This window comes from Camponotus vicinus, unplaced genomic scaffold (genome assembly GCF_025532165.1).
Source record: "Camponotus vicinus isolate PSW18456_S1 unplaced genomic scaffold, iyCamVici1.0 SCAF_13, whole genome shotgun sequence".
Taxonomy (NCBI): domain Eukaryota; kingdom Metazoa; phylum Arthropoda; class Insecta; order Hymenoptera; family Formicidae; genus Camponotus; species Camponotus vicinus.
In genome coordinates, this window is record NW_028141949.1 from 8,061,923 (window position 1) to 8,089,261 (window position 27,339).

The window sequence follows — 27,339 nt, forward strand, 5'->3', positions numbered from 1 at the left end:
TATGCCATTTATGCATTTTAACTGGTCTATTATTTTAGTTATTACTTATATTATTGTTATTTATAGAATATAAATCCGTACTTTTTTATTTTCTTTTTAGTTTACAAAAATATGTAAAAATATATAGAAAATTATTGGTCTTAGAGATATTTATAATAATTTATAAATTTTAAAAATAATTTTCTCTCCTCTCAAATGAGCAAATGTTACTATAATCTGTAAAAACTTAATACTTTTCTAAAAAAAGAGAATTAAAATATATTATACAATTTCTTGATTGCTCATACTCATGTTATGAGAAAAATTACGTTAAATTTAAATACTATTATGTATCTATTTGATTACACATTGAATCTTGATTTGAGATATTTATATAAGAAAACACAGTCATACATAACCTTATGATTTGTTTACATGACATTAGCTATAACGTACCAGTTATCGAATTCGTTAATTTCCAACGATCTTTAGGAATGATAAGATCGCGAGTATACATATACAGTGCCTACCAAAAGTTCCGGGCCACCTAAATAATTTTTGAATGGTTTGAAATATAGGATTGAAATTTATAGGGATACAATGGGATCACAAAGTCTATTATTTAACCACAAAAATACCCACCTCCACACCCCCGGGGGACGGGGGAAGGGGAGAGAAAAAAATTTTAAATGGCATGTGGGATTGAGTGAGGGCTCGTTGGAAAGGGCTTTCCGAGACGAAAGCAACGCGAGGTCGCCGAGGTCTCTATGATTTTTTTTCGCAGAATTATCATTTGAACATTTCTATGAGATTTTGCGATAGCGAGGGCCCACGGCGACAACAGAAGAAAGATAAGGCTTCACGCGGGCACGCGAGTAGTTAGCACTAGGAGAGTTCTAACCCAGGTCCTCTCAGAGGGGGTGAGGGGCGAGGGGATCTCAGCGGCGCGGGGGAATGACGTCACGCAGGATGGAGGGGGTTTTCGGTGGCGCGGGAGAATGACGTCACGCGGGACGGAGGGGATTTCGGTGGCGCGGGGGCTGCGGGGCGGGGGACGCACGTATAAACAAAAATGGCGGTATTCCTTTGAAGAAGATTTTGGGTCTCTCTCTATCCCTCCCTCTCTCTCGCTCTCTCTCTCTTTCTCTCTTTATCCCTTTATCTTTCTATTCCTCTCTCTCTCCCCCTCTCTATCCCTCTATCCTTCTATCTATCTCTTTATCCCTTTTATCTCTCTTTCTCTCTGTCATCTCTGTATTATCGCAAGTATACAATATTAGTCATAAACTTATATTTTGAGATATTTCGGGGTCCGACGTATTCGAACAATCTGTGAATCATAGCGAGATAACAACACATTTTTGAGATATTTCGGGGTCCGACGTTTTCGAGCAATCTGTGAATCATAGCGAGATAACAACACATTTTCAACCCTAGGTTTAGTTACAAAAAAATTTTTTCTTTTGTGCTCCCAACAATCTCTGAATATCCCTCTCTCTTTCTCTCTTTATCCCTTTTATCTCTCTCTCTCTCTCATCTCTGTATTATCGCAAGTATACAATATTACCAGTTAATAAACAATATAAATAGAAGTATTCTTTGAAGGATTGGGTGGACGGAAATGCGTGTGAAGAAATTACGTTATGATTTAGACTTAAAACTCTTTATTTATGTTTTATATATATTTTTCTTACGTACTATGGACTAAAAACTAAAGCTGCCAGTTCGCAATCGACGAGTTGATGCTTGTTGAAAGCATCACTCGCGCGTATTACATTTGATATTTCTTTCGGATTTATTACAGTGGACGCGATATTGGAGAATTGCGTAAATTTGACATCAACTGTTTGGATAATTTTATCCAATCGATCAAGAGTTACATCTATGCATTGATCGAGATCGAACATACGATGTAACGTCGATTCGACCATCATCAAGCATACGTTTGAAGATTCGAGACTTATGAGTTTGACGTCGTTAATCGTACGAACTCTCACTGTTAGCGGTCCAACGCTTATAAAATTGTAGTCATCTTTAGAGTCGTTCCGAAGTAAATTTTGAATATTGCGACGTTGCTCGTAGAGTCCCTTCCACGTTTCGAGAGATAATATCAGTTCCTTTCCTCGATGATCTTCTATGGCAATCTCCACGTAACTCGGTGGACCCACGTTGATACCAATTTGGAGGAATTTGAATTCCGTAGCTGTCAATGCGTATCGTCTACCTAGTATACGAACCGCACGACGTTCCAACGAAATGCTACAGAAAAATTAAAATAATAGTAATAAAACAATTTGTAAAAATCGAAAAATAGAAAAAAGTTAAACGAAACTCACATTTGTTCTCAAATGATGGAGTTTTATCACGACTCGATACGTAATTATTCACGCGTCTTTCGACGCCGCTGCCGCTGCTGCTTCTTTCGATGTAGTACATTTCTCTGGGAGTTATGAAAAGTGAACCACGAGAGCGGTGTTAACGCGACACTAATCGTATAAGAAATAACCTAGTATACATGACGCTCATCTTCCAAAAGTATAATGTGGTGGGAGGATCAATGCTTCAACGTTTTGAGTTTTAGGAGAAGGGGAGACGGCGCTCAGGTAAAAATTCTTAGAAACGCAAGGAAAGAATTAGGGAGGGAAAATAAGAGATAAAACATATTAATGTTTACATTTTTTTTCATTTTTCTTGCAATTCTTTCTGGCGTTGCAACCACCAGTTAAATATTTTGAATACATTTTGTAATGCACAATTCTTAACATGTTTTCCACATCGCATATTATTGGTAATATCTAATTTATTTAGAGAATCAATATCTTTATAGTCTGCATCCAAGGTTTCAATAATATAGCCATTTCCCACATCGCCTAGTATATCGGTCAACCATTTTCGCTTTTCAAGTCCTTTAACAGCACAAGTCCTTTAACGTACACAACAGATGATTCTTTTTCGTGTATCGTACCAACGACTGCTGTTGTAATTACACGCTGAGCCAAGTCATATGGAACGTTTCCGTCTTCCCATTGTCCGTGATGATTTCTAATCACCCATAAAACTTGACGTTGCTCAGATTTTGTTAGCACGCTCCACGGTACAGGACTTGCGAAAAAATAATGCGAGAGAACATATCCCTTCCTCAGGACTGCCGCTTCTTTCACGAAGAATAGTTTGTCGATGATAAATCCTTGCAGATCCACAAACGTTGGTATAGACATGGCGAGATCTCTCTCTCTCTCTCCCCGATGCATCAGTCGAGAGGAATGGCAAACTCTAAAATCATCTCGCAGCACTTCGATTTATATCCTCCTCCCCTCTCTCTTGTGTCAATGTTATCGCTTAGGTGATTTTGCGTACAACGTTGGTCAACGGATTGTACTGGATCACACGATCGTGTATGATGAGACAGTACGCAGTGGTATTCGCTGGCACGTTCTCCTTACATTCGAATTCCAATCTCACATCCATTGCGCTCTTGACCGATTCGTTTTGTCGAGAACAATCGATAATCACGAAAGGACCGTGAAGTTGAAACATATAGACGGAGAGACTCGGCTCGAGATACTCGTATCCGTAATAGTTGCAGAAGCGCGTGTACGTGTCGTACAGAATGGAACATCTGCCTTTATCGAAATCCAGATTCATATCGTCGTACGGATAACATTCCGAATTCAGAGAGATTTCACGTTGATTAATTGGCAGTTGTCGAATTGAGTCGCATTCTTAGACAAGGTATTTTTCCGGCCTGTTTGCAGAGCGAAGATAACGTATCGTGGTTTCTCCAGTTGAGTCGCGGTCTTAATGGCCCACGAATGCTTGGTTGTAAGCTGCAATAGCGGATACTCGTACAGATCCCACGAGCGAAAACCCATGCTGAGATATCGTCCGCTTTCCAGAGCACGCAGCATCGACAGTTTTTCGATCTCGCTCAACAGGCACGTGAGGCATTCGCCATTGTATCTTGAATATGTTCATCACAGGCTCCAGCGTTGAATTTCCAAACAGACAATTATTATCGTTGCGCGATCGTATTAAGATCAATTCGTGACGAGTGTTAATCACCACTCGTTTATAATCCTCGCAAAATCCCAATAACATGTGGAGCGGTACGCAAAAATTGAAATGTCCATTCGCATAGGTCGACGGATCCCAGCCGGCGTTTTTCATAATCACGTTTCTATTGGATGATACCGTTACATAGTTTTTGAGCGTATTAGTTATTCCTACGTTTCTATTGCGATCAATCTCAACGCCATCGAGTTCGTATCGAATCTCATCGAACATGAATGCGACGCAATTATTTCCCAGTACCACATCACTTTCTCCTTCAGCTGTTGCTCTGTTTTTCGTTAGTTGTCCCTCGATGTATAGGAAACTCTCGTACGGCAGCGTATACAGATCCTGTTGTTGTATGGGTATTCTTATCTCGTCACTGTGTCCGAACGTTGTATTGGCGAACGGGTTGTACGTGTGAGTCTCGATCTTGACGATACGATCGTCAAAGATCGGTTCATCACCGATGTTGAGAATGTCGGTCATCGTTCAGCTGTTTCGCACCGCAAATCCCAAAGATTGTAAAAACGCAACGTTCGATGCGCTGAGTTTCTTTTTCTTGGATGATTTGATATTAGCGAACGTCGACGTTGTTGTTGTTGTTGTTGTTGTTGGTGGTGGTGTTGCTGGTCTCGTAAAGATTGCGTTATCTCTCACATCTTTCGATCCGTTCAATACAAGCGTCTCATACGTCGCATACATACGTGCAATCTTACGGTGATCTCTTCTTCTCCAAAATCGAGCAATCGTCCGTTCTGGTCGACAACGCGTAACGTTAAATCCGTAATGCTCCGCGCGATGATCGGCAGGTAAATGATCTGGGCAGGCGTTTCCGATATCTTATATCCCGGTGATACCCTCGGTGAAAATTCATGTATTGTATGAACGAGTATGCCGTTGTTGTACGCACCCGCGGTCACGTTACACTCTATACGGATAATATTCACGTTGAGAATGTTAATCGGCATGTTTGATTCGTACCATTTTCGCGGCTCGAGAATACGATTCGAGAATCCTAGCAGCGATCCAATGTTGTCGGGTTTGGTAAAGTTTATTCTGTAGGCACATTTGATCTCGTTCCTCATTGTATTGTAATTAGCGCGGAGCACTATCGGATATTCACCATCTTCATAGTCACCGCCGTCAATGTGTTTCTTATCGCGATGTTTCCGTGTAATTGCACGTTTCAAAAATTCATGTATATTTTGCAACTCATACGATCCCTCGGGAATCGTAATTTCCTCGTCGTCTTTGCCAAAGTAAAATTTATTATTCGAGGAATTCACATTCGGTATCGTGTGATAAGTCTCAAAATCCGTTAGACCGAGCTCGTATTCGTCGTCGCTCAAATCTACGGTGGCAAAGAAGTTTGCCGCGAGAACGCTACTCTTCCCAATCAATGTGAACGTCATAGACATGTCGACGAAACTGTTTAACGAATACTGAGTTAAATAGCGCAATATCTGTCTTTAAATTCACATGCATCGACCGTTCGAAGAAACTGCAAGCACAATTGTCCGCAGATACTCTGATCATAAGTTTGAACAGGTGTGTAATTGTACTGTATCTTTGTTACGTTTCGTCCGAGATATCGCACCAATTCGGTGGTCGAAGATTGCCGAAACTGTCGAAATATATAGCGCGATTCCCCCTCTCGGCATACGCTACCCAATGAGTACCTGGTCCTTCGACGCTATCCAAATTTACGATGCCGCTCTCGTTTTGATATATATCACCGATCGGTAACGAGTTGCGCATGAAAACACCTCTAAAATATGGAATGTGCATACGTTTTGCCAGTTGTAACAATTGTATGTTGGTAGTTGTGCCCTGCGGCATTTTTAGCGTCTTTGACTTTTTTTTTTTTTTTCTCGTTGAGGCTCCTCGTCCGTATTTGTAAGGAGCGAGATATAATCCGTGACCATCCATGGCGCGATTGTGACGTAGCATCTCTTGCAACTGACGTTGCGCGGCTTTTCCGTCGTTCACCACTTCCGCTACACCAGCCGCTCCACTGATCAGGGATCCGAGCGCACCCAACATTGGTAGAATCGGCAATACACCGCCGCATTTCGCTACCGGAAGTGTCCGTTTCTTCACCGTTTTTTTCTTCGTCTTCGTCTTCAGACCCATACCGAGCTTCGTCTTGGCTTTCATCGCTGCCCAGACAGTTGTGGCGGCGGCTCTCTCACCGAGAGTCGAATCTTTCGCAACGATGCGATTCCGCGCTTTCTCAGAGAGTATCCTATCCGCCGCGTGTCTCTCGGTGAGATCGTTGCTCCGAGAGTATGCTATATCGTGTTCGCGACACGCCGCGTCCAATGGATTTATACCTCGATCGCCTCTGACTAATCGCTTTTGCAACCGCGTGCCTGGTCCGCAAAACTGATAGCCGGGAATATGGAATTCGATCGGAAGCGCGTTTATCGCTATGATTTAATAGGTCTCTACCTATTTTCGTTGACATTCGCCGCAATTCTTTATCAACGGCGCCGGACCGTCGATGTGCGTTTCCTGCCACGGCTGATTGTAGTGTTCGTAACAGCGACGATACGTCTGAACTTCCGGATCCGCTTTTATGTGTTCCGGAAGTTTGTCCCACACGTAGTGGACGTAATCACCGCATGTTCTCAATAGAACTGCTTTCGACACAAATTGTAGCTGTTCGACGCTCAAATCGCGAATATCGGAAGGATTTGTTAGCAGGATGAACATATTTTCTCTACTGAGCGACTCGTGATTTCGCGCACCTATAAATAGGCAGGCGTTCGATCCAATCAGCAGTGTTGAAAAAATGAGATTCGTACGACAACCTTTGACGATATGCGTGACAAATTGCGACGACAGATTACGATCAATGGAGGACAATGCAGAGATGTGCAGGCACGGTACGATGCTACCGACTACTATACGCGCGATCGTTTGCGGCCCCTCGAATTGTGGTAAAACCAACGTTCTGATAAGTCTACTTACTTCTACGGGAAAGCCCGCACGGTGTACGTTTCGAGAACGTGTACGTGTACTCGAAGTCGCTGCAACAGCCGAAATATCGATATCTGGAGAATTTGTTGACGCCGATTGACGAAATCGGCTATTTTACGTTCTCCAATAACAGTGACGTCATTCCACCGAGCGAGGCACGTCCAAACTCGATTTTTGTCTTCGATGACGTGGCATGCGACAAGCAAAATACGATAAGAGAGTACTTCTCAATGGGTCGTCATTCGAACGTCGACTGTTTCTATCTCTGTCAGACGTACGTGAGAATACCAAAACATCTTATACGCGACAACGCGAACCTGCTAATCTTGTTTAAATAGGACGGTACCAACTTGAAACACGTGTACAACGATCACGTGAATACCGACATATCGTACGGGGATTTCAGTGAATTATGTCGTACTTGTTGGCAGCAAAAGTATGGATTCCTAGTGATAGATAAGGACAGCTCATTTACGAACGGGCGATACAGAAAAGGATTTAACGTGTTCGCGATACCGCAAAACGATTAGTCGCTGCCGACACACTCTGTCGACATGGCTGAAAGCGATAATATTCGCGAGCGTGAAAAGATTGCGAGGGAGATTGAGAAAACGAGCGAATCGATCCGCAAGAAACATCGCGCTTTGAAGACCGGTAAGATCGACGACGATATCGCGGTCAAGACCCATTTTAGGCCTATTATCGAACCACCACAAAAAATCGTCTACAACTCTAGCTTAATCGCGGTGAAAAACGAGCCGGAGAGTAACGCTGACGCTATAATTAAAACGTTACCCATCAAGCGGTACAAGGAGGAAGAGGAGAAAGAGGAGGAGGATACGACACCGAAAAAGAGACAACGATTGAAGGCGAATCGTTTATCGACACCGCATACATCGGATGAACCGCTGATAACCTCCACACCGTCCGCGACAACGAGAATCATACAACCCACGATACCCGAATCACTCGCAATCGAAAATGTTTTCGAAACCACGGGCAACCCGCTCGAATCACCATCTGTTCCAAACATGTTACAAACGTTGGAAGGTCAAAAAATGTTACGAGAGCACTTCGGGCCACTGGCACAAAAGTACATGAGCGCTCTCCTTAGTGGCGACGAAAAAAACCAGATCGATCACGTGTACGGTGTCTATTTCGACAAGAATGAAATGTGGCTCGGTAACAAACGATTCGACATCGGCGCAGATGACTCTATAATCATAGACAAAGTGAGGTACATTGGTACACCTAGATTATACGAGTTGATCTACAAGAGAATTCCCGATGATGACATATACACTGAAGACGATATGCAAAAATATAAGAGCATATTAATGGCGACGAGTGCGCATAAACGCCAATATGATGCGCAAGGTCAATTAAAGAGCAACAGGGAATACAAGTATAAACACATAATTGCATCGTTGATGTCGATCGAATCAAAAAAGAAAAAATGCGGTACGGTAGTATTCATGCCTCGCGATGACGCTAACCGACAATAAGATCGATTACGTGCACTGGGACGATCCCAACGAGCTAGTGGATCGTCTATGATTGCTCGACGCTTCGCGCCGAACTGGCCACAACGCTCACGACAACGAGATCCTGTCGATCATCAATGAACTTCGCGAAGTTGGTCTTATTATAAATTAAACGGTGTCTCGACAAAACTGATCACTCGCATCGAGAAAAAAAATGCCCATCAACAAATTTGGATTATTCGAACAGAGAAATGGAGCAATTGGAACAAGCGATCATTGGGGTAAAATCGGTGACAAGTTACTTGCGTCAAAACGCTCTGTGTCGCGTCGTTACGTACTATGACGCGAGGTCGCGCAAGATTCGCCGTGTAGCGCAACCTGAGGCTGATACCGATGCAGTCAACAAACTGTGCGTGGAACAATGCTTTAAAACGTTGAAGAATCAGCAGAAAGAATCAGACGAGAAGCTGACTGCGTTCGAAAAGGACGTGCGAGCTTTACAGACTGCGATAAACGAGCTTCGGCGTGCGATTAACACTAATTCAGAAACGGCTATCAACCTGTAATGAGCGGCTGTAGTGAACGGTTTAGGAGCGGCTATTGTACAATTATTAAACATCTACAAAGGTTTATCGAACGGGTTGGGAACGACTATCGAACAACTATGAACGGCTATCGAACGGCTATCGAACGGCTATCGAACAGCTATGAACGGCTATCGAACGGCTATCGAACAGCTATGAACGGCTATCGAACGGCTATCGAACGGCTATCGAACAGCTACGAACGGGCCAGGAACGTCTAGCAACGAATGATAAAACGCACGGTGATACTCGAGGCACACATCGTTTGATCGACGAATCGAAACAACGATGGATCGGCGATCGGGAATAACCGAGGAAGCGAAGAAACAACATAGTTTAGAGAAACGGCAGTTGGTGAACGAATTGCACGCGCCCGCGAGAAAAAATTTTCCCCGAAGACACGTCATAGTGCAGGGATACGATGACCTGTGGCAAGCTGACATTGTCGAGATGCATCCGTACTCTCGTTTCAACAGAGGTTACCACTACATACTCACAGTCATCGATGCGTTGAGCAAGCACGCGTGGGCCGTACCACTCAAGAGTAAAGGCGGAAGCGAGACAGCTGACGCTATCGCCGAGATAATTCGAGATAGCAAAAGATGTCCGAAAAACTTACAGACTGATATGGAAGGAATTTTATAACGCTGACGTGCAACGGCTCATGCGGAAACATGACATCAATCACTATTCTACATATTCGGTATTGAAGGCATCGATCGTTGAGCGATTCAATCGCACGCTGAAAAACGACATGTGGAAGATGTTTACGCTGAACGGATCTTACAAGTGGATCAGCGCGTTGCCGCGACTCGTATCGGATTACAACGCGCGCAAGCATCAAACGATCGGTATGCGACCCGTCGACGTCACTCCCGCGATCGCTGAAAGACTCTTGGCTACTATGTACAACCATGTAAATATCGCGGGTCCGGCGAAATTCAAAGTAGGTGACTCGGTACGCGTTAGCAAGTACAAGACAGTTTTCGAGAAAGGTTACACGCCAAATTGGACAACCGAAGTGTTTAAAATTGTAAAAGTACAGCATACTAATCCCGTAAGCTATCTACTGGAGGATTATCGCAAAAAATCTATTGCTGGCGCGTTCTACGAGTACGAGTTGCATCGCGCGAATTATCCGAACGTACATATATCTCGTGGAGAAAGTACTGCGTAGGAGGGGTGACGAGGTTTACGTGAAATGGTTGGGATTTAACAATTCGCACAATTCTTGGATATATAAAGACAATGTGATTTAATTCATACAGTGTTTATTTTTAATTTTCAGGAAAAATTATATATGACATATATTTGAAAAAATGAAAATATACATAAAAATCCTTATCAATATTCCTTGCGATAGTACATGTATTTTTAATATAAGATGTATGAAATATGCATTACATAAAAAACATATGAAATATAAATGTGTAAGATATGTATTACATAAAACTATATGAAATATAAAAATACAAAAATATATACATGGTTATGTACAAAATATATACAATTAATAATAAACAAAATATACATTTATTTACAAAGGTATCCTATAATGTCCCCATGGTAACGTGTCAGTCGAATCAGGTACGATATACCGCTTGTCATCGTACGGACTCAGAGCAATTTTCGTCTCGCGGACGGTATGCACTTTGTGCAATTTCGATCTTATGACTGCTGTCGCGTCATTTCGATCTCATCGTGCAAACACCGCGTGTAATCGTCGAAGGTTATATTACGCGCTACGACATTACTTTTAACGCCTTTAACCTTCTTCGTATCCTTTTTCCCGTCCACTCCCACCACGTACATCTTTGCTCTAAGCCCGACGAATTCGGTCATTATCGCACCGTTATTTTCATCTTTCATTAAACCCGGTACTTTTTTATTCACGAGCGGTACGCGTTATCAATTGGATAATCGTATCAAATCGGTTGATATCGCGCTTCATGTTTTCATACACATCGACGCATTCGATGTGATATATTACTATCTGTGTCGGTGTACATTACCCAGCATTTGTCGCGATACAGAGGAAACATGTACTCGTGGTGAAATTCGTACAAGCACGTTTTAGAAATGTCTAGTATACACATGCCGACATAGATTGTTTTATAAAATTTTACTTCTAGTTTGCGTAATTCTATGGCAACCAGATTCTCCGAAAAAATACTTCGACTATGGAAATTTGGTTTCGCTATCATTGCTTCTGCGCCGTATCGTCCGTCCCACTTTGTTAATAATTTTACGTCGACACGATTATGCACATTTTCCATCGTCTTGCCAAATACCGCGTTATTCATCAGTTTATATAAATTTTTTTCAAAATCATTTTTCGCGAGTGTTCTAAACTGTGTATTTAATTCGATATAACTGCGAAGCCACGGAGATTGTGAAAACTGTAAAATTCGATGTATTTTTGTAACGCGAAGGCCGTGTCGCGTACATTGCTGTAGATTACGGTAGTGTATCATGTAACGCTTCTTATCGTATAATGTTGCGAGGAGTTTGTCTTGCCGCTTGCCGGGCGGCTTGTCGCGTGTCGGACAAAACGGAAGGTCAGTGTGCGTATCGTGAAGATGTTGCGGGTACTCGAGATCGACTTCGAGGATATAACCCGTAGGCGAATCTAACGCGATCGATGCTACGTCAAAATTCGACACGTCGTCGACCTATCGAAAATCGGCATAGGGCAACGGTTGATACATTGCCCATCCGTACAAATTATTTACATCGAAATACATCAAGCACGACGATGGTTTCGATGGATCGTACGATAGTTGCATGTACTTGTTATTAGCGCGCGCGTATCTGTTGGAACACTGACTCAGACCACCGCGTATACCGCGTTCGATAAACATGACCATGTCGGTAAGCAATTCGAACGTAATCTTTGTATGCTTTAACATGGCATCCCACGTGTATCTGGGAAGAGTATAATAATACGCGGGGTCGAGTCCGTAACTTTTGATGCAACTATCGCGAAAGTTTTCAAACATATCGGCTAATAACAAGACGTCGATTTTCAGGTACAAATCGCTATACTCGCCTAGCATTCGAATGGAGAATCGCGTCCAGATGTTCTCGGCGTGCGCGTAATCGCTCTCGGATATAGTTTCACCGGTCAAAGAACTGTAAAACGATTCGCGCGGTGGTAAACACGTATCTTGCAACCTATCCACAGAGTCGACGTATTCGTACGGAAAGACGCCTTTCCGTGTTAATAAACTGAAATTTTCTGCAGATAAATTTTGAAATTCTGATTTTAAAATTTTGAGTTTGTCTTTGTCTAGATAAGATGCCAATTTGTCGAGACTTGCCGTAAGAAATTTATACGAATCGATAAAACTTAATTTTATATACTTTTTCCAATTGTCTTGTGCGAGTTTAACAGTTTTTGTAAACGATATATACTTTTCCTTGGTTATCGGAAGTAATTCGATTTCCCCTTCGAACGCCGTAGCTATATCCTCGATAATGAAATGTGCGTCGTAACCGGATAAATTGTGAAAGACTATCGGAATATATAATGATTCTTTGTAATTTAGATTGCAATTTGAGTGCGCGGGACCCCTATATCGTCCGGTCAAATGACAATGATCGCGTACACGTGTATCGTCTTCTTGTGTAAACGGTTTTTCACATATATGACAATGCGTTGCGCTGTGAAATTTTTCCCACTCTTCGAACGTTAAATCTACCATGGGGACATTTGTAGTCATTAAAATAATCTTAACGCGAATTGCTAAATTTTTAAGTTCTTCGGCGAACCACAAAACGCAATCGGCGCTACGGCGAGAATTATAAACGGATAACAAGTCGTCGTACGAACAATGCATATAATACGCTATACTAAATACCCGATGGTGCTGATACGCGTTCTTTTCTTCCTCCTCCATCTTGGTCAAAACGCATTCCAAGTCGGCGTACACGACGAATGGAAGCTGCTCTTTCCTGTTGTAATTGTTGAACGATAACCACTTGTCCTTATCGCTCGGTAACCGGATAGCGCAGTCATTCATCTTTCCGCAATCTACCGTATGTAACTGCAACTTGTCATTCGAACTAAAGTAGTGTAAACATCTGTAAAAGAATATTTAAATTAAAGATTTATGCAATGCATTATATTTTGTAATTACATAAATTATTCAAATTATACACACCGGTCACAGATATATTTATGATTCTTGTGTTTGCTCAATTGCGAGCTCACGAGCCGGGATAAGTTCTTGATCCAAGCGAAATGCCCGACGCTGTTGCCGTCTTCCACATACAACAGGTTGACGTGCTTATCTCGCTTCTGCTCCGAAAGACGTATCGGGACAATGTTCTCGCTTTCGATGCTGTACGTTGATCAAAATATCGTTGACAAGTTCAAATTTTTTAATCTGATTGACAGTCACTGGAAACTCAATGTCCCGGAGATTCAACACTGTCGCGTAATGCGGGTACGATGATTCCCGTTCCGCCTTCCTTTCTGCGGGATATAGAGCGGCGACCACTGCCCACGCGAAACATGCATTGTCTTTTGATTGTACGTTAATCACCGCTCTCTTCATCATAATCTCCCGCGACAATTTTATATGACATCCCGCGCGCATAGGATTATACTTATTTATATTTACAGTCAAATTCAATATTCGCGACAATGCCCACCCGCTATCGCGTTCCTGAAATTCTTCCAGCGATGCTAGGATAGGTTCGATAACGCGGCGCTCGTACCACTCGTGTAAATCGGATGTGCGAAAGAGTTCACAGTTTCTCGTATTGGTACTTTTATTTGCACGCTTATCACCCGACACAAATTCACCATTGAATATAGGGTGCTTTCCAGCAAGCAACACAGGCGACACTGTGTAACACAGTGTCGATACAGGTACTTTCCAACTACGACACAAGTCGACACAATCGTACACAGCAAAAATGCTGTGTTCGCCTGTGTCATCGTTTTGTAGCACCCCAGTGAGTGCCAACATAACATTTCATATTTGGTATCATTAATTTTTTTAAGAATGGTATTGCGTGATATTGCGTGATAGAAGATAACCAAACTTTTATATTCGCTAAAAAGATTTTCTTTAACCATGAAAGGTATTTAGTACATATTTTTATTGCATATTTTATTTGTTAAAATAATTATTATTATCGATACAATAATTAATTTACTGACGTATCGCTTTGTGCTTTTACAGTTGTTTAATATATAATAATTAATCATTATTATATTTATTCATTTAATACTTACATTTACAATTTATTTAATAATTAATTATTAATAATTATACACTTCCTAATTATATAGATATAGAAACAGGAGGATTTGTATGCAAACACTGCAATGAATCTATTTCTTCGATAGAGATGGCAACTAGTCATGAATGTCTAAAAGATAAAGAAATATATATGGAAAACAACAACGTTTTATTTGGAAATGATCTGAATATCGATGATGAACGTAAGTTTATTATAGTTTTATTTTACTTATTAAGAAATTCATTTTGTAACTTTTAATGATGTTGTTTATATGTTACTGTGCAAATTTTTGTAATAATTAGCTGCGCATTGATACATAATGACATCGTTAAAAGTTTTAGAATAGATCCAAAAACAAAAGCTACTTTTTAATCTAATTTTAAAGCAGTTCTCTTTCGCGATTTAAGATTGGAATAAAATCTTATATAAAATGTAATAATATCTTATATTTGATACATGCGTACAACATATTGTACATATATGTATATACATATATATATATATATATATATATTTATACATTATATGTGTGTGTGTATTATATATACGAATTATCGTATTTATACAATTTATTTTTGAAACACAATTTATATTTTTTATAATTTATTCTTACAGGATATAATGATTGTCAGAAAACAGTACACACAACCATAGAGAATAGTAAACAGTCTACTAAACAAAGTAAATGTTTTATATTATATGTACTTATATGTATTGTATATATAATTATTTTTTCATATTACTTTTAAAAACGTTACTTAATATTTAATAGATGCTGTGTGGACTGATAATGCTATAATGGCTCTTCTTAGTCTTTATGAAGCCAATATGCATATGTTGGATCATCCTAAGAAAAAATCCAAAATTTGGGCAGCAATATCAGATGGCTTGAAAGATTTCGAAATTGAAGTAAGATAAATATGATAACATACTTTTTATATAAATACAATTAAATATTTTCATTGATCTAAAATATATTATTTTTAAAGAAAAAAATAATATCTCGACTTGATAGTTAATCATAAAACAAAATATTCAAGGAAGATTAATTTTAGACATACACACACACTTTATTGTTATAGTGTGTTACAGCAACGTTTTTATTTAAAAATTTTTTTCTATAGATGTCCACTGATCAGGTTCGATGGAAGATGAACATTTTACAAAAAAAATATAAAGAATGTTATGATAATAACAACAAGTCAGGCAGAGGTAAAATGGAATTTAAATGGTATGACCAAATGGACGAAATTTTTGGTAAAAATAAAGACGCTATTGCTGCTCATACCGTATCGAGTCAAATAATAAAAAAACAAGTTTCTGTATTATCCGGCCAAAAGGATGTTGTATGTACTACTTCCAAATCGTCACCATCGGCTGAGTTATGTTTCTTCAAGTCCTAGTGCCTCCACTTCTGCAGTTTCAAGTCCTAGTGCCTCGCCATTGATGAATAAAAATACAAGAGTTCGTCCTCGGCATGGAACAGGGTCGAATTTAGCACAGAAAAAATTAAATATTGAACAACAGTGGTTAAAATTTCTAGAACAAAAAGAACAAAGAGATACTGATCGTGATGTGAGGCATGCGAAATCTGAAGAGAAAGCAACTGAAAACCTTTCGCTGAAGAAACAAATGGTATCTTTAAAAAGAAAACAGTTAGAACAGAAAAAAGAATTATTAAATAAAAAATTTAAAGAGAAAGAAAATAGACATACTGAAATGATGAAAATAGAGGAAACAAAATGTAAATTGTTAAAGAAATTATTATTTAATGCTAATGTCAAAGATATCTTCGATGATTCTGATAAATAACAGATTATTCTTAATCTTAACGCGCTAAAATCCATAGTTGAAGATAAATTATGAAAAAAATACAAACATGTGTGCTACATGTTCTTTTTGAAGTCTCTTCATAATATTATCTAATTTTGTTTAAATATTGTTTTATGTTTCTTTTGTTCTTAAATTCAACAAAAATACTTTAATTTTAGTTGCAATTAGGATGTAATTTAGTACGTAAATTTTTTTTAGCAATATATGCTTTATTTTTTTATTTTTAAAATTTAATCAAATACGTTATTTTTAATTGCAATTGGGATGTGATTTAGCGTGTAACATGTTGCAATACAATTGCACTTAAATATAATTATTGGAAGAGTTTCTATTAAAATCATACAAAAATTATCTGTGATTTTTATAAGTCTGAAAAGTATTTATTTGTGTAGATAACTATTTACTGTAATTCATTTATTTATAAAATTCATTTTTATAGGATTGTATTCTATAATAAATAAATAATTACGTTTAATTAAATAATTAATGTTTATTATTATACGTTAGTATACGTTAGTAAAATAAGAATTTTATATGTTCAATGTCAAACTGTTATGACTAAATACAATTATTTTTTACTTAAACATAATCAATGTACATTGTTTAATCCTGGCCATACAATTTCCTAAATAATTGCATTCTTCGATCCATCTGAAGTTCACAATTAACAATTTGGTCAGGATCATCATTTATATCGATATTATCATTCAGTTCTTCCATTTCTACATCATTGAAATTATCATCATCATAATCGATACATAAATTATGTAAAATACATGCAGCTACAATTGTATTTGTAATAAATGACATTTCGCGGTATTCTGAAAAAAATTTAATTCGTCTGAATCGTCCTTTTAGATAGCCAAATGCCCTTTCGACGACCATACGTGTTGACGAATGTATGAAATTAAATTCAGTCTGAAGAGGTGTAAGGTGACCATTATCACGGAACGGAGGTACAAGCCATTGTATTGATGGATATGCAGAGTCCCCTATTATAAATCGTTCATTGGGAAAAATTACTTCTCTATGTTCATTAGCTGAGTTGTATAACACAGATTTTCTTAGGACTCGTGCGTCATGGAGAGAACCTGGCTGACCACAAAATATGTTGGTGAATTTCATATTTGCATCTACAACAGCTTGCAAGTTGTTTATAGAGAAGTAATTTTTCCGATTACAATAGTCTCTTGCATTTTCTACATTCGGTTTTTGTATTCTAATATGAGAGCAGTCTATAGCACCTATTATATTTGGAATGCCTCTTTTTTTATAAAATTGATGGCAAACATATGCGACGTGTTCTCCTTGAGGCCATTTGATAATATCATCTAACTTTGTTAATATCCAAGCAGTTACTCGGCGAATAACTCGAAAAACAGATGAAATTGACACATCAAATCGATCTGATATTGTACGTAACGGTTCTGTGTTTGCCAAATGCCACAAAAATATTAAAAAGCTGACTCTTGCTTCAATTGGTTTCACTCCAAACGAATGCGAAGGAATAAATCCACTTTCTTGCAATTCATCTAAAATATGTAAAAAATATGCAAAATATGTAAAAAATTATAGATTAAATTAACTACTTTTAATGGATATTAGCTATTAATAAATATTACCTATTAATAGAATTGCTGTGGTGCGCTTGATTCGCAAGTGCTCCTTAAATTCTGAATCTGTCCAGCTATCCACAGTATTAATGTAATCTTCATTAAAGGAAACAAAAGTAAACATTCCTCGTTTTCTTCACTGCTTGAAGATTTATTACTAACAGTAAGACTACTTGCTTCATTCAAGGAAAAACTACTATTGCTCCAGTCACTAATACTCGAATTTTCTGTACTTGTAGCACTCAAGTTACTGTCCATTAAAAGGCTGATTGCAACCTTTTCTTTTATATCCATCTAAATAAAAATTATTTTATTAATAAACAAAACTTATTAATAAATTATTCTTATTAATTAAATAATTATATATATTTATTAATACAATCTTTATATAAACTATATATATATTAAAAGTTTATATAAACTATATGCAAACTATGTAAACTATATATAAATATATATATAAATTATAAATTAAAAAACTTATATGTAATAAATATTAATTATTAAACCAAACAACCTATAACTATTCACTATACATACATTTACTGCGAAGGCTTCTCTCTGAATGATATGTTACGACTAACGACACAGAAATCTGTGGTCACGATAATAATGCATGTACACAAATCATATAATTAATTAAAAAGGTAGATATTAATTAACTTTCTATAAATGATAAAAAATATTCTACATAAACGTTCTGAAAATTTAGACCTAGTGACAACTATTAAAAGTGACTGCCCTGCACTCTAGTGGCAAAATAAGAAAGCTAAAAAGCGTTCCAGCTACAAGTCGACACTGTGTAACACTGTGTCACACAGTGTATCACTGTGTTACCATAGCTGGAAAGCACCCATAGTGTTCACTTTTACACTGTTGTGTCTTCTTATAACGTCTTGCACTTGCTCGAGCACGATGTCTTTGGCATCCTCGAGAAATTGACGAGTTCGATATGGTTTGCGTTAATCACAGCATCGGTCAGAATACGGTTATCGAACGCGGTATCAATCTCGCGCCACACAAGTTCATTTTGATGCGCGCTACATCCGGCACCCGCGTTATTGTCGCCACTGTAATTACCACCACTGGGCATAAACTGTCTCTGCAATCGAGTCTTTACACCTTCGAGTCGCGCGATCCGAGCAATCAGCGATTGTCGATTCCCGATCGATAATCGTGGTCGTTTGATCCGACTTTGCTCTTACAGCGACTCGATGTACTCGTTGCATCGTTGTAGCCATGCAAAATATTCGCCCAAGGTGGCAATTTGGTTGGATCGCTCCACCAGGTCGCGTTCAGTCTGTTCGATGTTTTCCATTTTATATATAATCACACAATATATATATATATATATATATATATATATATAGATATAATCACACAATATATATTATCACACTTTCTGATAGAACACTATACTTTCTGACAGAACACTATACTTTTTGACTATACTTTTGCTATACCGACATGTCGATGCGCTTTCAAATCACGTACTATGATCTGATGCTCTTCAATCCTTCTTATATTCAACCAACAAACTTTCAGAGATTGTCGAGGGCATAAAAGAAAAAATTTTTTTTGTAACTGAACCTAGGGTTGAAAATGTGTTGTTATCTCGCTATGATTCACAAATTGCTCGAAAAGGCCGGACCCCGAAATATCTCAAAATATAAGTTTATGACATAAAGTTATAAAAATATATATTTTAAGTATGGTGTATTATAATAATTATTTATTTACATCTCACAAAGAATTCGCTTATCTGAATGTGGGAAGCGAAGGTACAAAGCAGCCGAACATCGGCGCTGATACGTTGCAATTCTTTCTACAAAAAATATGTGTGTGTGTATCAATCATTTATCTACATCTCAGAAAGAATTCGCTTATCTGAATGTGGGAAGCGAAGGTACAAAGCAGTCGAACATCGACAAAAAAGAAAAAAGGGTTATAAGATCCAATCCTCTCCAAAGGAATACTGGTGTTTATATTGTTTATGTTAAAAATATATATAATGAAGAGGAGTCTGCTGCACTAGAGTATCATTTCTTTCGTTGCTCTTCTGTGTTTCGGTGGTCTGCTGCACTAGAGTATCATTTCTTTCGTTGCTCTTCTGTGTTTCGGTGGTCTTGTGCAATGGCTGAAGAAAACGTAATTATCATCGACGATGATACGGATGATGATTACGATTATTGGATGGATCCAGTTGTGGCGGAGAGGATGGAGATAGAGAGAGAGGAGAGAGAGAGGAGAGAGATGGAAGATGATGGGTCTGATATAGAAATAGAACCCTTGGAGAAGGACAGTGATTACGATAGTGACAATAGTGACGATATTCTTGATGAACTGTTACAAAAGAAACAGCGAAATTTAAGCATACCTGAAATAATAACATTAAACGAAGCAACAAAGATATGTTGCATTTCCTATTACTATATGGAAAATGGATCGAAATATTGTACCGAATGCTTTCTAAGAGCATCGTATCAGTTTGAAGAAACTAGTTCTGTTCGAGAACATAGAACCATAGCTTGTGTCTATATGGATAATATGTCATGCAAAGGGTGCAAAAAATGTTTGAATCAAATATTGCCCTGCAACATGTGCCCTATTTGCACAAATTAAAATAGATGAGTCATGGATAACATTGTGAGTATATTTTAATTTATTATATATCAAAAGTATCTTAAAATAAATTATTAAATAATTTAAACTAATGAAATGCATATGTTTTCTTCTGTTTTCAGAAACGGCTTCCCCAACATAGCCCGACGGCCTATTTTATATATTATTATTTTTCTTTTATATTGTATACTTTTTATTAAATTTTAATTATTAAATACACATCACACATTTAAATAAATTATATATATATATTTTTAATTGTAACAAAATCGTCGATTGCGAACTGGCAGCTTTAGTTTTTAGTCCATAGTACGTAAGAAAAATATATATAAAACATAAATAAAGAGTTTTAAGTCTAAATCATGACGTAATGTCTTCGCACGCATTTCCATCCACCCAATCCTTCAAAGAATACTTCTATTTACATTGTTTATTAACTGGTAATATTGTATACTTGCGATAATACAGAGATGACAGAGAGAGAGATAAAAGGGATAAAGAGAGAAAGAGAGAGGGATATTCAGAGATTGTTGGGAGCACAAAAAAAAAATTTTTTGTAACTGAACCTAGGGTTGAAAATGTGTTGTTATCTCGCTATGATTCACAGATTGCTCGAAAAGGTCGGACCCCGAAATATCTCAAAAATGTGTTGTTATCTACGTATTTCCATCCGCCCAATCCTTCAAAGAATACTTCTATTTATATTGTTTATTAACTGGTAATATTGTATACTTGCGATAATACAGAGATGACAGAGAGAGAGATAAAAGGGATAAAGAGAGAAAGAGAGAGCGAGAGAGAGGGAGGGATAGAGAGAGACCCAAAATCTTCTTCAAAGGAATACCGCCATTTTTGTTTATACGTGCGTCCCACGCCCCGCAGCCCCCGCCCCGCAGCCTCCGCGCCACCGAAATCCCCTCCGTCCCGCGTAACGTCATTCCCCGCGCCGCTGAGATCCCCTCGCGCCTCACCCCCCCTGAGAGGACCTGGGTTAGAACCCGCCTAGTCCTCCCCCCGTGGTGTGCCACCTCGTCGTGGTGGAGGGGCCCCCAATCTCCTTGGAGAATGGGTCTAAGAGCACACCATTGCACTCCCTCGTCTCCTGTTGGCAGATACGCTGGCGGGAGATAGGAAGAGGTTTTCTGTGGCCTTGGGGTTCGCCCATCACGGATAGGGGTTGGCGTCCCTGACTTCAATCACCAGGCTGCACGGAGCCGTTAGGGGAGGATTTCTATCCTCCCCCCTTGCACTTTCTGCTGGTGCCCCCGCTGAGGGACTTTGGTGGGGGATTGGGGGTGCGGATCGGAGCCACTCGCCTCTGGTTGGGTGACTTAGCCACCCGGCCGGCCTTTCGGGCTTGTGGCTTCTGGTCAGTGACACCCCAGCGAGTGAGGGCGTGAATGGGTGTGTGGAGGGTCTTTGACCCTGGGTGTGTGGGAACACATGAATGTGTGAGACACGGCTGGCCCCCGTGGATATTCCCGGTAGACTAACCAAGGGGGGAGTAGTAGTCCCCCGACTGCGGGGGAGGGATGATGTCGGTACCTGACCTCTGTCCTGGAAGATGCAGGTATATAAGTCCTGGACTCGGCCAGCCGAAGACTGCCTGAAGGGACATGTTTAACGTGGAAAGACCGCTCCCCCTTCGCTGGCGGAGCCTATGCCGGGGTTGAAGCGGGGTAACCGGGCGTGTGTGTGGAGGACTACCTGGCCGGTATTTCCTCATACCCGCAGCCGGGTAGGGTAAATCCCGGCACCGTCTAGCTCGAGGTCTGGGTTACTCGTGGTTCGGATCCACGGGGCCCACTCGACAGGGGTGACGTTAAACCTTTAACATCATTCTGTGGACCTGGCCCTCTCCAGGAACCCTTTTCCGTAGAGTCATAGGGAGGGATAGGCCTGGCCAGCTGAAAGCAGCCTCTCTGCTTCCCTCCCCAAAACTAGGGTCAATAATTCACCGAGGAAAGGGCCCCACTGCGGTGGGGTTGCCATGATGGCCGAACCGGATTATTTTGCAGATAACATGGAAGATATACACAAATTATACACACTTTTTGGAATGAGAGGAGGCGAGGTGGTGGTATCACCACTGGTGAAGAGAGCAGCGGTGTGTGACTTCGACCCGAAGTCGACCACATACCTGGACATCCCGGGTATGAGGAAGTCGGCGGCCACTGAGAACATCCCACAGGCTGTGGTGACGGAGGTGGTGGAGGCGGTCCGCGGCGACGGGGAGGAGGCTGCATTCCGGAGGAGCAGCCTTATGGCGCGCTCCCCCACGAATACCATGGCCAGGACTGCCAAGAAGGAGTCAGCGGAGGTGTCTCCGGGTACTCTGAGGACTGGCAGCCTCCCGAATGTTGGAGGCCTGATGCCCGTGGCCCAGATAGAGAGGCTGGGGACAGTAGCTGCCCTGGACCGGACCAAACGGGCGTCTACCCCCCTGGAGGATACCGGCGCGAAGGCGGACTCGGTCATCCTTGTGGAGGAGCCCACCTTGATCGCCGAGGGGGGGGGAAGGGACGGACGAGGCTTCCTCGTCCGTCTTGGGCCCCCCAAGGCGGTCAAGAGGGGCAGAGGCCTCATGTCCTCGGGATCGGAGCGCTCGACCTCTATGACGGAGGACGAGGGCTCCACCACAAGTGCAGGCTCCAAGCAGAGAAGGAAGCGAGGAAGAGCACGCATGACGAACATTGTTGACGTGATCAGAGCGAGGGGGAGTGAGAAGGAGGAGGAGAAGAAGATGGTTAGGGAGGAGTGGGAGGAGAGGAGGATGGCGGATCCGAACCTCGTCATCCCACCGTCCGCAGGCCTGCCCAGCCTGGGGGACGTGATGGGGGAGTTGGAGAACCAGCCAATTCCCGACGTCACGTCCGAGATGATGCAGGCTGTGCGGACAATCGAGAAAATTGCCACTACGGCGAGGAACCTCAAGAGCCAGTATGTGAGGGGATTGAGGTCTGCGGCCTTAAAGACTCATGCGGGCCTCAGCGTCCTCGCGTACAGGACACAAATGGAGCGTGGAGGAGAGGGAGAGGAAGTTGCCGGCCTCAGGAAAAAGGTCAGGGGGCTGCAGCTGGAGAAGGACAGGATGGAGAGGGAGGCGGAGCAAGCTGCCCAATATAGAAGGGAGGCGGACAGGACCATGTGGGAAAACGAGGAGCTTCGACGTAAAGTAGGGAGATTGGAGGAGGAGATCCGGGAGATCAAGGAGAGGCTCGTCGAGGAAACGGACGGGGGGGACCGGCGGACTAGGAGGGGTGGTAGGACTCCCCCCTCGGCTCGCTTGTCTTCTCCTTCCTGCGCCTGTCCCACCCTGCCGGAGAGGGGGGGCGCGGGCTTCCCCCGCTGACGGGGGGCGTCCGCAACTCCCCCTTCCTTGAGGGGGGATGGGTGGGCTTGATACGAGCCTACACCTCATCCAGCAGATTGACGGAGCGGTCGAGAGGATTGTGGAGCGGGTGCTGGGGAGGCTCAGCATCTGAGAGATGCTGGGACCCTTGATGATCCCACGGACCCCCGTCGCTGACCCCCCCCCTGGCGGAGTTCGGCTGCCACCCTGCGCCCGAGGATCCCACATTGGGGTCCGCGGGCGCCGAGAAGGCGCCGGTGGAGAGGAAGAGGAAGAGGAAGCGGAAGAAGAAGAAGAAAGGACCCACTACCCCTGCCCTGGAGTACTTCGATTGTCCGGAGGGCGGGCAGGAGCAGCAACAGGTGAGGATGAGGGAGGTGGAGGAGGAGGTGAGACCCGTGGGGCCGCTGTGGGCCACGGTGGTCGGAAGGAGGAGTGGCCCAAGTAGGATCCGGGCTCGCTCCCTCCGGCTACCGGGGGGCCCGGCTGGGGAGCCTGTGGCGGGACATGTGGACGGTGGGGGGGCCCTCCCCCCCGTTTAGGGGTGAGAGGATCCCCTTCACTGCCGCGGTCACCATCACGGCCCCCGATGATACGTACGCCGAGGTGCTGCTTAGGGCGAGGCAAGGCGTGGGCTCCGAAAAACTGAGGAACCTGGGGATCGAGGACATGCGGGCCCGTCGTGGGATGACGGGCTCGTATGTCCTCGAGATCCCGAGTCCCACGAAAGAGGACAGGGAGTCCAAGGCGGAGGCCCTTGCCACGGAAATGCGGAGGATCTTCGCCGAGGATCCCTCTGTAAGAATAGTGAGGCCGATGGCAGCGATCCGTATCCGGGGACTGGACGAGGCAGTAACGGTGGAAGAGGTAGTAGCCGCCATTGCGGACAGAGGCATTGCCAGGCCGGAGGAGATGAGGGTCTCTATCAATAGGCCCGCCAACGGGATGGCCTGGGTCCGCTGCCCGGTCAGAGCGGCGGACGACCTGGCCTCAGCCACCCGCATCAGGATAGGGTGGACGACCGCCAAAGTGGAGCTGGCTGTGGCACGTCCCTCCCACTGCTTTAAGTGTTGGAGGGGGGGCACGTCGCAGCCAGGTGCAGCGGTACCGAGGATAGGTCCCGCACCTGTTATAGGTGCGGGACGGTGGGGCACATGGCCCCCTCGTGTCGGTCGGTCCCCCGCTGTTTGCCGTGCGCAGATGCGGGTAAAAGGGAAGGCGGATCACCGGATGGGAGAAGCTGGCTGCGGACAGCTCCCGGGACGGGCCTCGCCCACCCCCGCACCTCAGCGGCGACAGGGGCGACAGCAGCAGCGGCAGCGGCAGCAGCAGCATCAGCCGTAAGGAGCGCCGCAGCAGCCCCAGCCGGAGCCGCCACCGAAAGAGCGGAGGCTCCCTAGGAACGGGATAGGAGGGAAGGAGAGGGAAAAGGAGAAGGAGTTGACGGAGGAAAGGATGAAAATAGGGGACGCCTATGAATAAGGGTAAGCCAGCGCCCCTATCTATCTTGCAGGCCAACCTCAACCACGCCCGCCGTGCGCAGGATCTTTTCCTGCACACGATGGCGGAGCGTGGGTGTGGGTTGGGCGTGGTATCGGAGCCGTACGCGGCCCCTCCCGACTACCCGCCTGGTTTCCGGGCGGGTGCTTGGGGGGGCCGTCCCCCTGGTGGCCGTCGTGCGGAGGGACGACGAGGTGTCGCCCCCATGCGGGATGGGGATCAGGGATCGGCACTTCGTGATGGTGTGGTGGGGGACCACCTGTGTTCTGGGAGTGTACCTCCCTCCCTCGCTAAGCCTGGCCAAGTTTGAGGCCGAGCTCGGCGAGATAGAGGAAGCTGTGAGGAGCGGCCTTCCCTGGCCGGTCCTCGTGATGGGCGACTCCAAATCTGGGAGTTGGGGCTGCCCATCGGAGGATCGGCGAGAGGAGGCGCTGCGGGACTGGGCAGGGTCACTTGGGTTGACCCTACTCAATGTCGGGTCCGTTGCCACGTGCGTGAGGCTGCAGGGGAGGTCCATTGTCGATTTGACGTGGGCCTCCCCGGCGGCCTTGCGCATGGTGAGGGGATGGAGGGTGGCCGCCGAGCTCGAGACCCTGTCGGATCACAGGTACATTGAGCTCAGTTTGGCCGCCCGACCTCCGCCCACTGGACCGGACACTCGAGAGGAACGCAGATGGTCCCTCACCAAGTTGAACCCGGACCTCCTGATGGCCTCGATGCAGGCCACGCTATGAGTCTGGGGGAGAGGATTCCTTGGCATGGGAGGGAAAAGGGGTGGAGGAGTTGGCATCGAGGCTTCGCGGTGCTCTCTGGGGAGCTTGTGACGCCTCGATGCCAAGGGTAAGGAAAGGATGCGGGAGGAGGTCGGCGTACTGGTGGACCGAGGAGATTGCGAATCTTCGCGACGCCTCGGTCCGGGCCAGACGCCGACTTCAAAGATGTATGCGAAGGAGGAATCGTAGCGAAACCTGTATTGAGCAGGTGCGGAGGGAGTATCGGGAGGCCCGGCATTCCCTCGGCGCTGCCATCGGGAAGTCCAAGACTAGGGCCTGGGAGGAACTGCTCGCCTCCCTGAATGAGGATCCGTGGGGGCGCCCGTATAGAATGGTCCTCAAAAAATTGAGGCCGCGGGCGCCTCCGACCACGGAGTCCCTGGCCCCTGGCTTCCTCGGGGGGGGTGGTTGAGACTCTCTTCCCCGGGGGAGCCGGGGGCGCAGTGCCCTTCCCCCTTTCGGACCGTATGCCCGAATGGAGGGAGGGCTGGGTGGTGACAGCGGAGGAGATGGGGGATGCCGTCCGGAGGATGAAGCCGAATAAGGCCCCTGGTCCGGACGGCATCCCGGGCAAGATCTGGGCCCTGGTCATGGGGGAGGTTGGCGGCTCTCTGAGGTACCCCTTCACGAGGTGCCTCAGGGAGGGGGTCTTCCCCTCCCTTTGGAAGGAGGCGAGACTAGTCCTCCTCCCGAAGGAAGGGAGGGACCCCGACGACCCATCGGCTTACCGACCTCTCTGTTTGTTGGATGAGGTCGGTAAGTTGATGGAGCGTGTATTGGTGGGGCGTCTTAACGAGCACCTGCAACAGGTTGCGGGGCTCAATGACCGCCAGTTCGGGTTCCGGGCGGGTCGGTCGACCATCGACGCGATCGATTGTCTGCGGGCCTGCTCGGACCGGATAGTCCAGCACGGGGGGGTGGCGTTGGCTGTGTCCTTGGACATAGCCAACGCGTTTAACACCCTCCCGTGGGACAAAATAGGGGCGGGGTTACTGGCGCACGGGATCCCGGGTTACCTGTCCAGGGTAATCCGGGACTATTTCATGCGGAGGAGCATCTCCTACCGCAATGCCGAGGAGGTGTGCAGGCAGCGGCCCATCGTGCGCGGTGTTCCGCAGGGGTCTGTATTGGGCCCGTTGCTGTGGAACATCGCGTACGATGAGGTGTTGGGGAGGATCCTCCCCCCCGGCTGCCATGTCGTCTGTTATGCAGACGACACGGTGGTGGTGGCCGGGGGGAGGGACTGGAGGGACGCGATCGCGTTGGGCAATATCGCGGTGGCCGGGGTGGTCCGCGGTATAAAGACGTTGG

The 27,339-nt window shown here is 43.9% G+C and overlaps 2 protein-coding genes and 1 pseudogene across 5 annotated transcripts in view; 2 read left to right on the forward strand and 1 right to left on the reverse strand.

The window, feature by feature from the left end:
* LOC145964077 (F-box only protein 21-like) overlaps positions 1-27,339 on the forward strand; it is a 365,010-nt pseudogene that overhangs the window by 316,010 nt on the left and 21,661 nt on the right. The gene's annotated exons all lie outside the window — the stretch shown is intronic.
* LOC145964571 (uncharacterized) lies at positions 1,677-4,518 on the reverse strand. Its single transcript, XM_083087513.1, has 3 exons — positions 4,262-4,518; positions 2,914-3,081; positions 1,677-2,238 (listed from the first exon to the last, which is right to left on the reverse strand). The coding sequence occupies exons 1-3, from the start codon at positions 4,516-4,518 to the stop codon at positions 1,677-1,679; spliced, it is 987 nt and encodes a 328-aa protein (XP_082943639.1).
* LOC145964013 (uncharacterized) lies at positions 13,899-15,858 on the forward strand. 3 transcript variants are annotated; one of them, XM_083086371.1, is made up of 5 exons: positions 13,899-13,958; positions 14,385-14,537; positions 14,951-15,016; positions 15,108-15,244; positions 15,460-15,858. In XM_083086371.1, exons 2-5 carry the CDS (start codon positions 14,444-14,446, stop codon positions 15,736-15,738), a joined length of 576 nt encoding a protein of 191 aa, XP_082942497.1. In that variant the 5' UTR covers positions 13,899-13,958; positions 14,385-14,443; the 3' UTR covers positions 15,739-15,858. The 3 variants fall into 3 exon arrangements, with proteins under 3 accessions (XP_082942497.1, XP_082942496.1, XP_082942494.1); XM_083086370.1 differs by having other exon boundaries at positions 13,905-14,044; XM_083086368.1 differs by lacking the exon at positions 13,899-13,958 and adding an exon at positions 14,109-14,173.

Excerpts from the sequence above, each read along its gene's own strand:
- LOC145964571 (XM_083087513.1), bottom strand. The coding sequence starts at position 4,518 with ATGACCGACATTCTCAACATCGGTGATGAACCGATCTTTGACGATCGT. Across the intron at positions 3,082-4,261 it reads AATAATTGCGTCGCATTCAT|TCCTGTACCGTGGAGCGTGC; the intron begins GTTCGATGAGAT and ends TTTTTTCGCAAG. Across the intron at positions 2,239-2,913 it reads GAAAAAGAATCATCTGTTGT|CATTTCGTTGGAACGTCGTG; the intron begins GTACGTTAAAGG and ends ATTTTTCTGTAG.
- LOC145964013 (XM_083086368.1), top strand. Across the intron at positions 15,017-15,107 it reads TAAACAGTCTACTAAACAAA|ATGCTGTGTGGACTGATAAT; the intron begins GTAAATGTTTTA and ends AATATTTAATAG. Across the intron at positions 15,245-15,459 it reads TGAAAGATTTCGAAATTGAA|ATGTCCACTGATCAGGTTCG; the intron begins GTAAGATAAATA and ends TTTTTTCTATAG.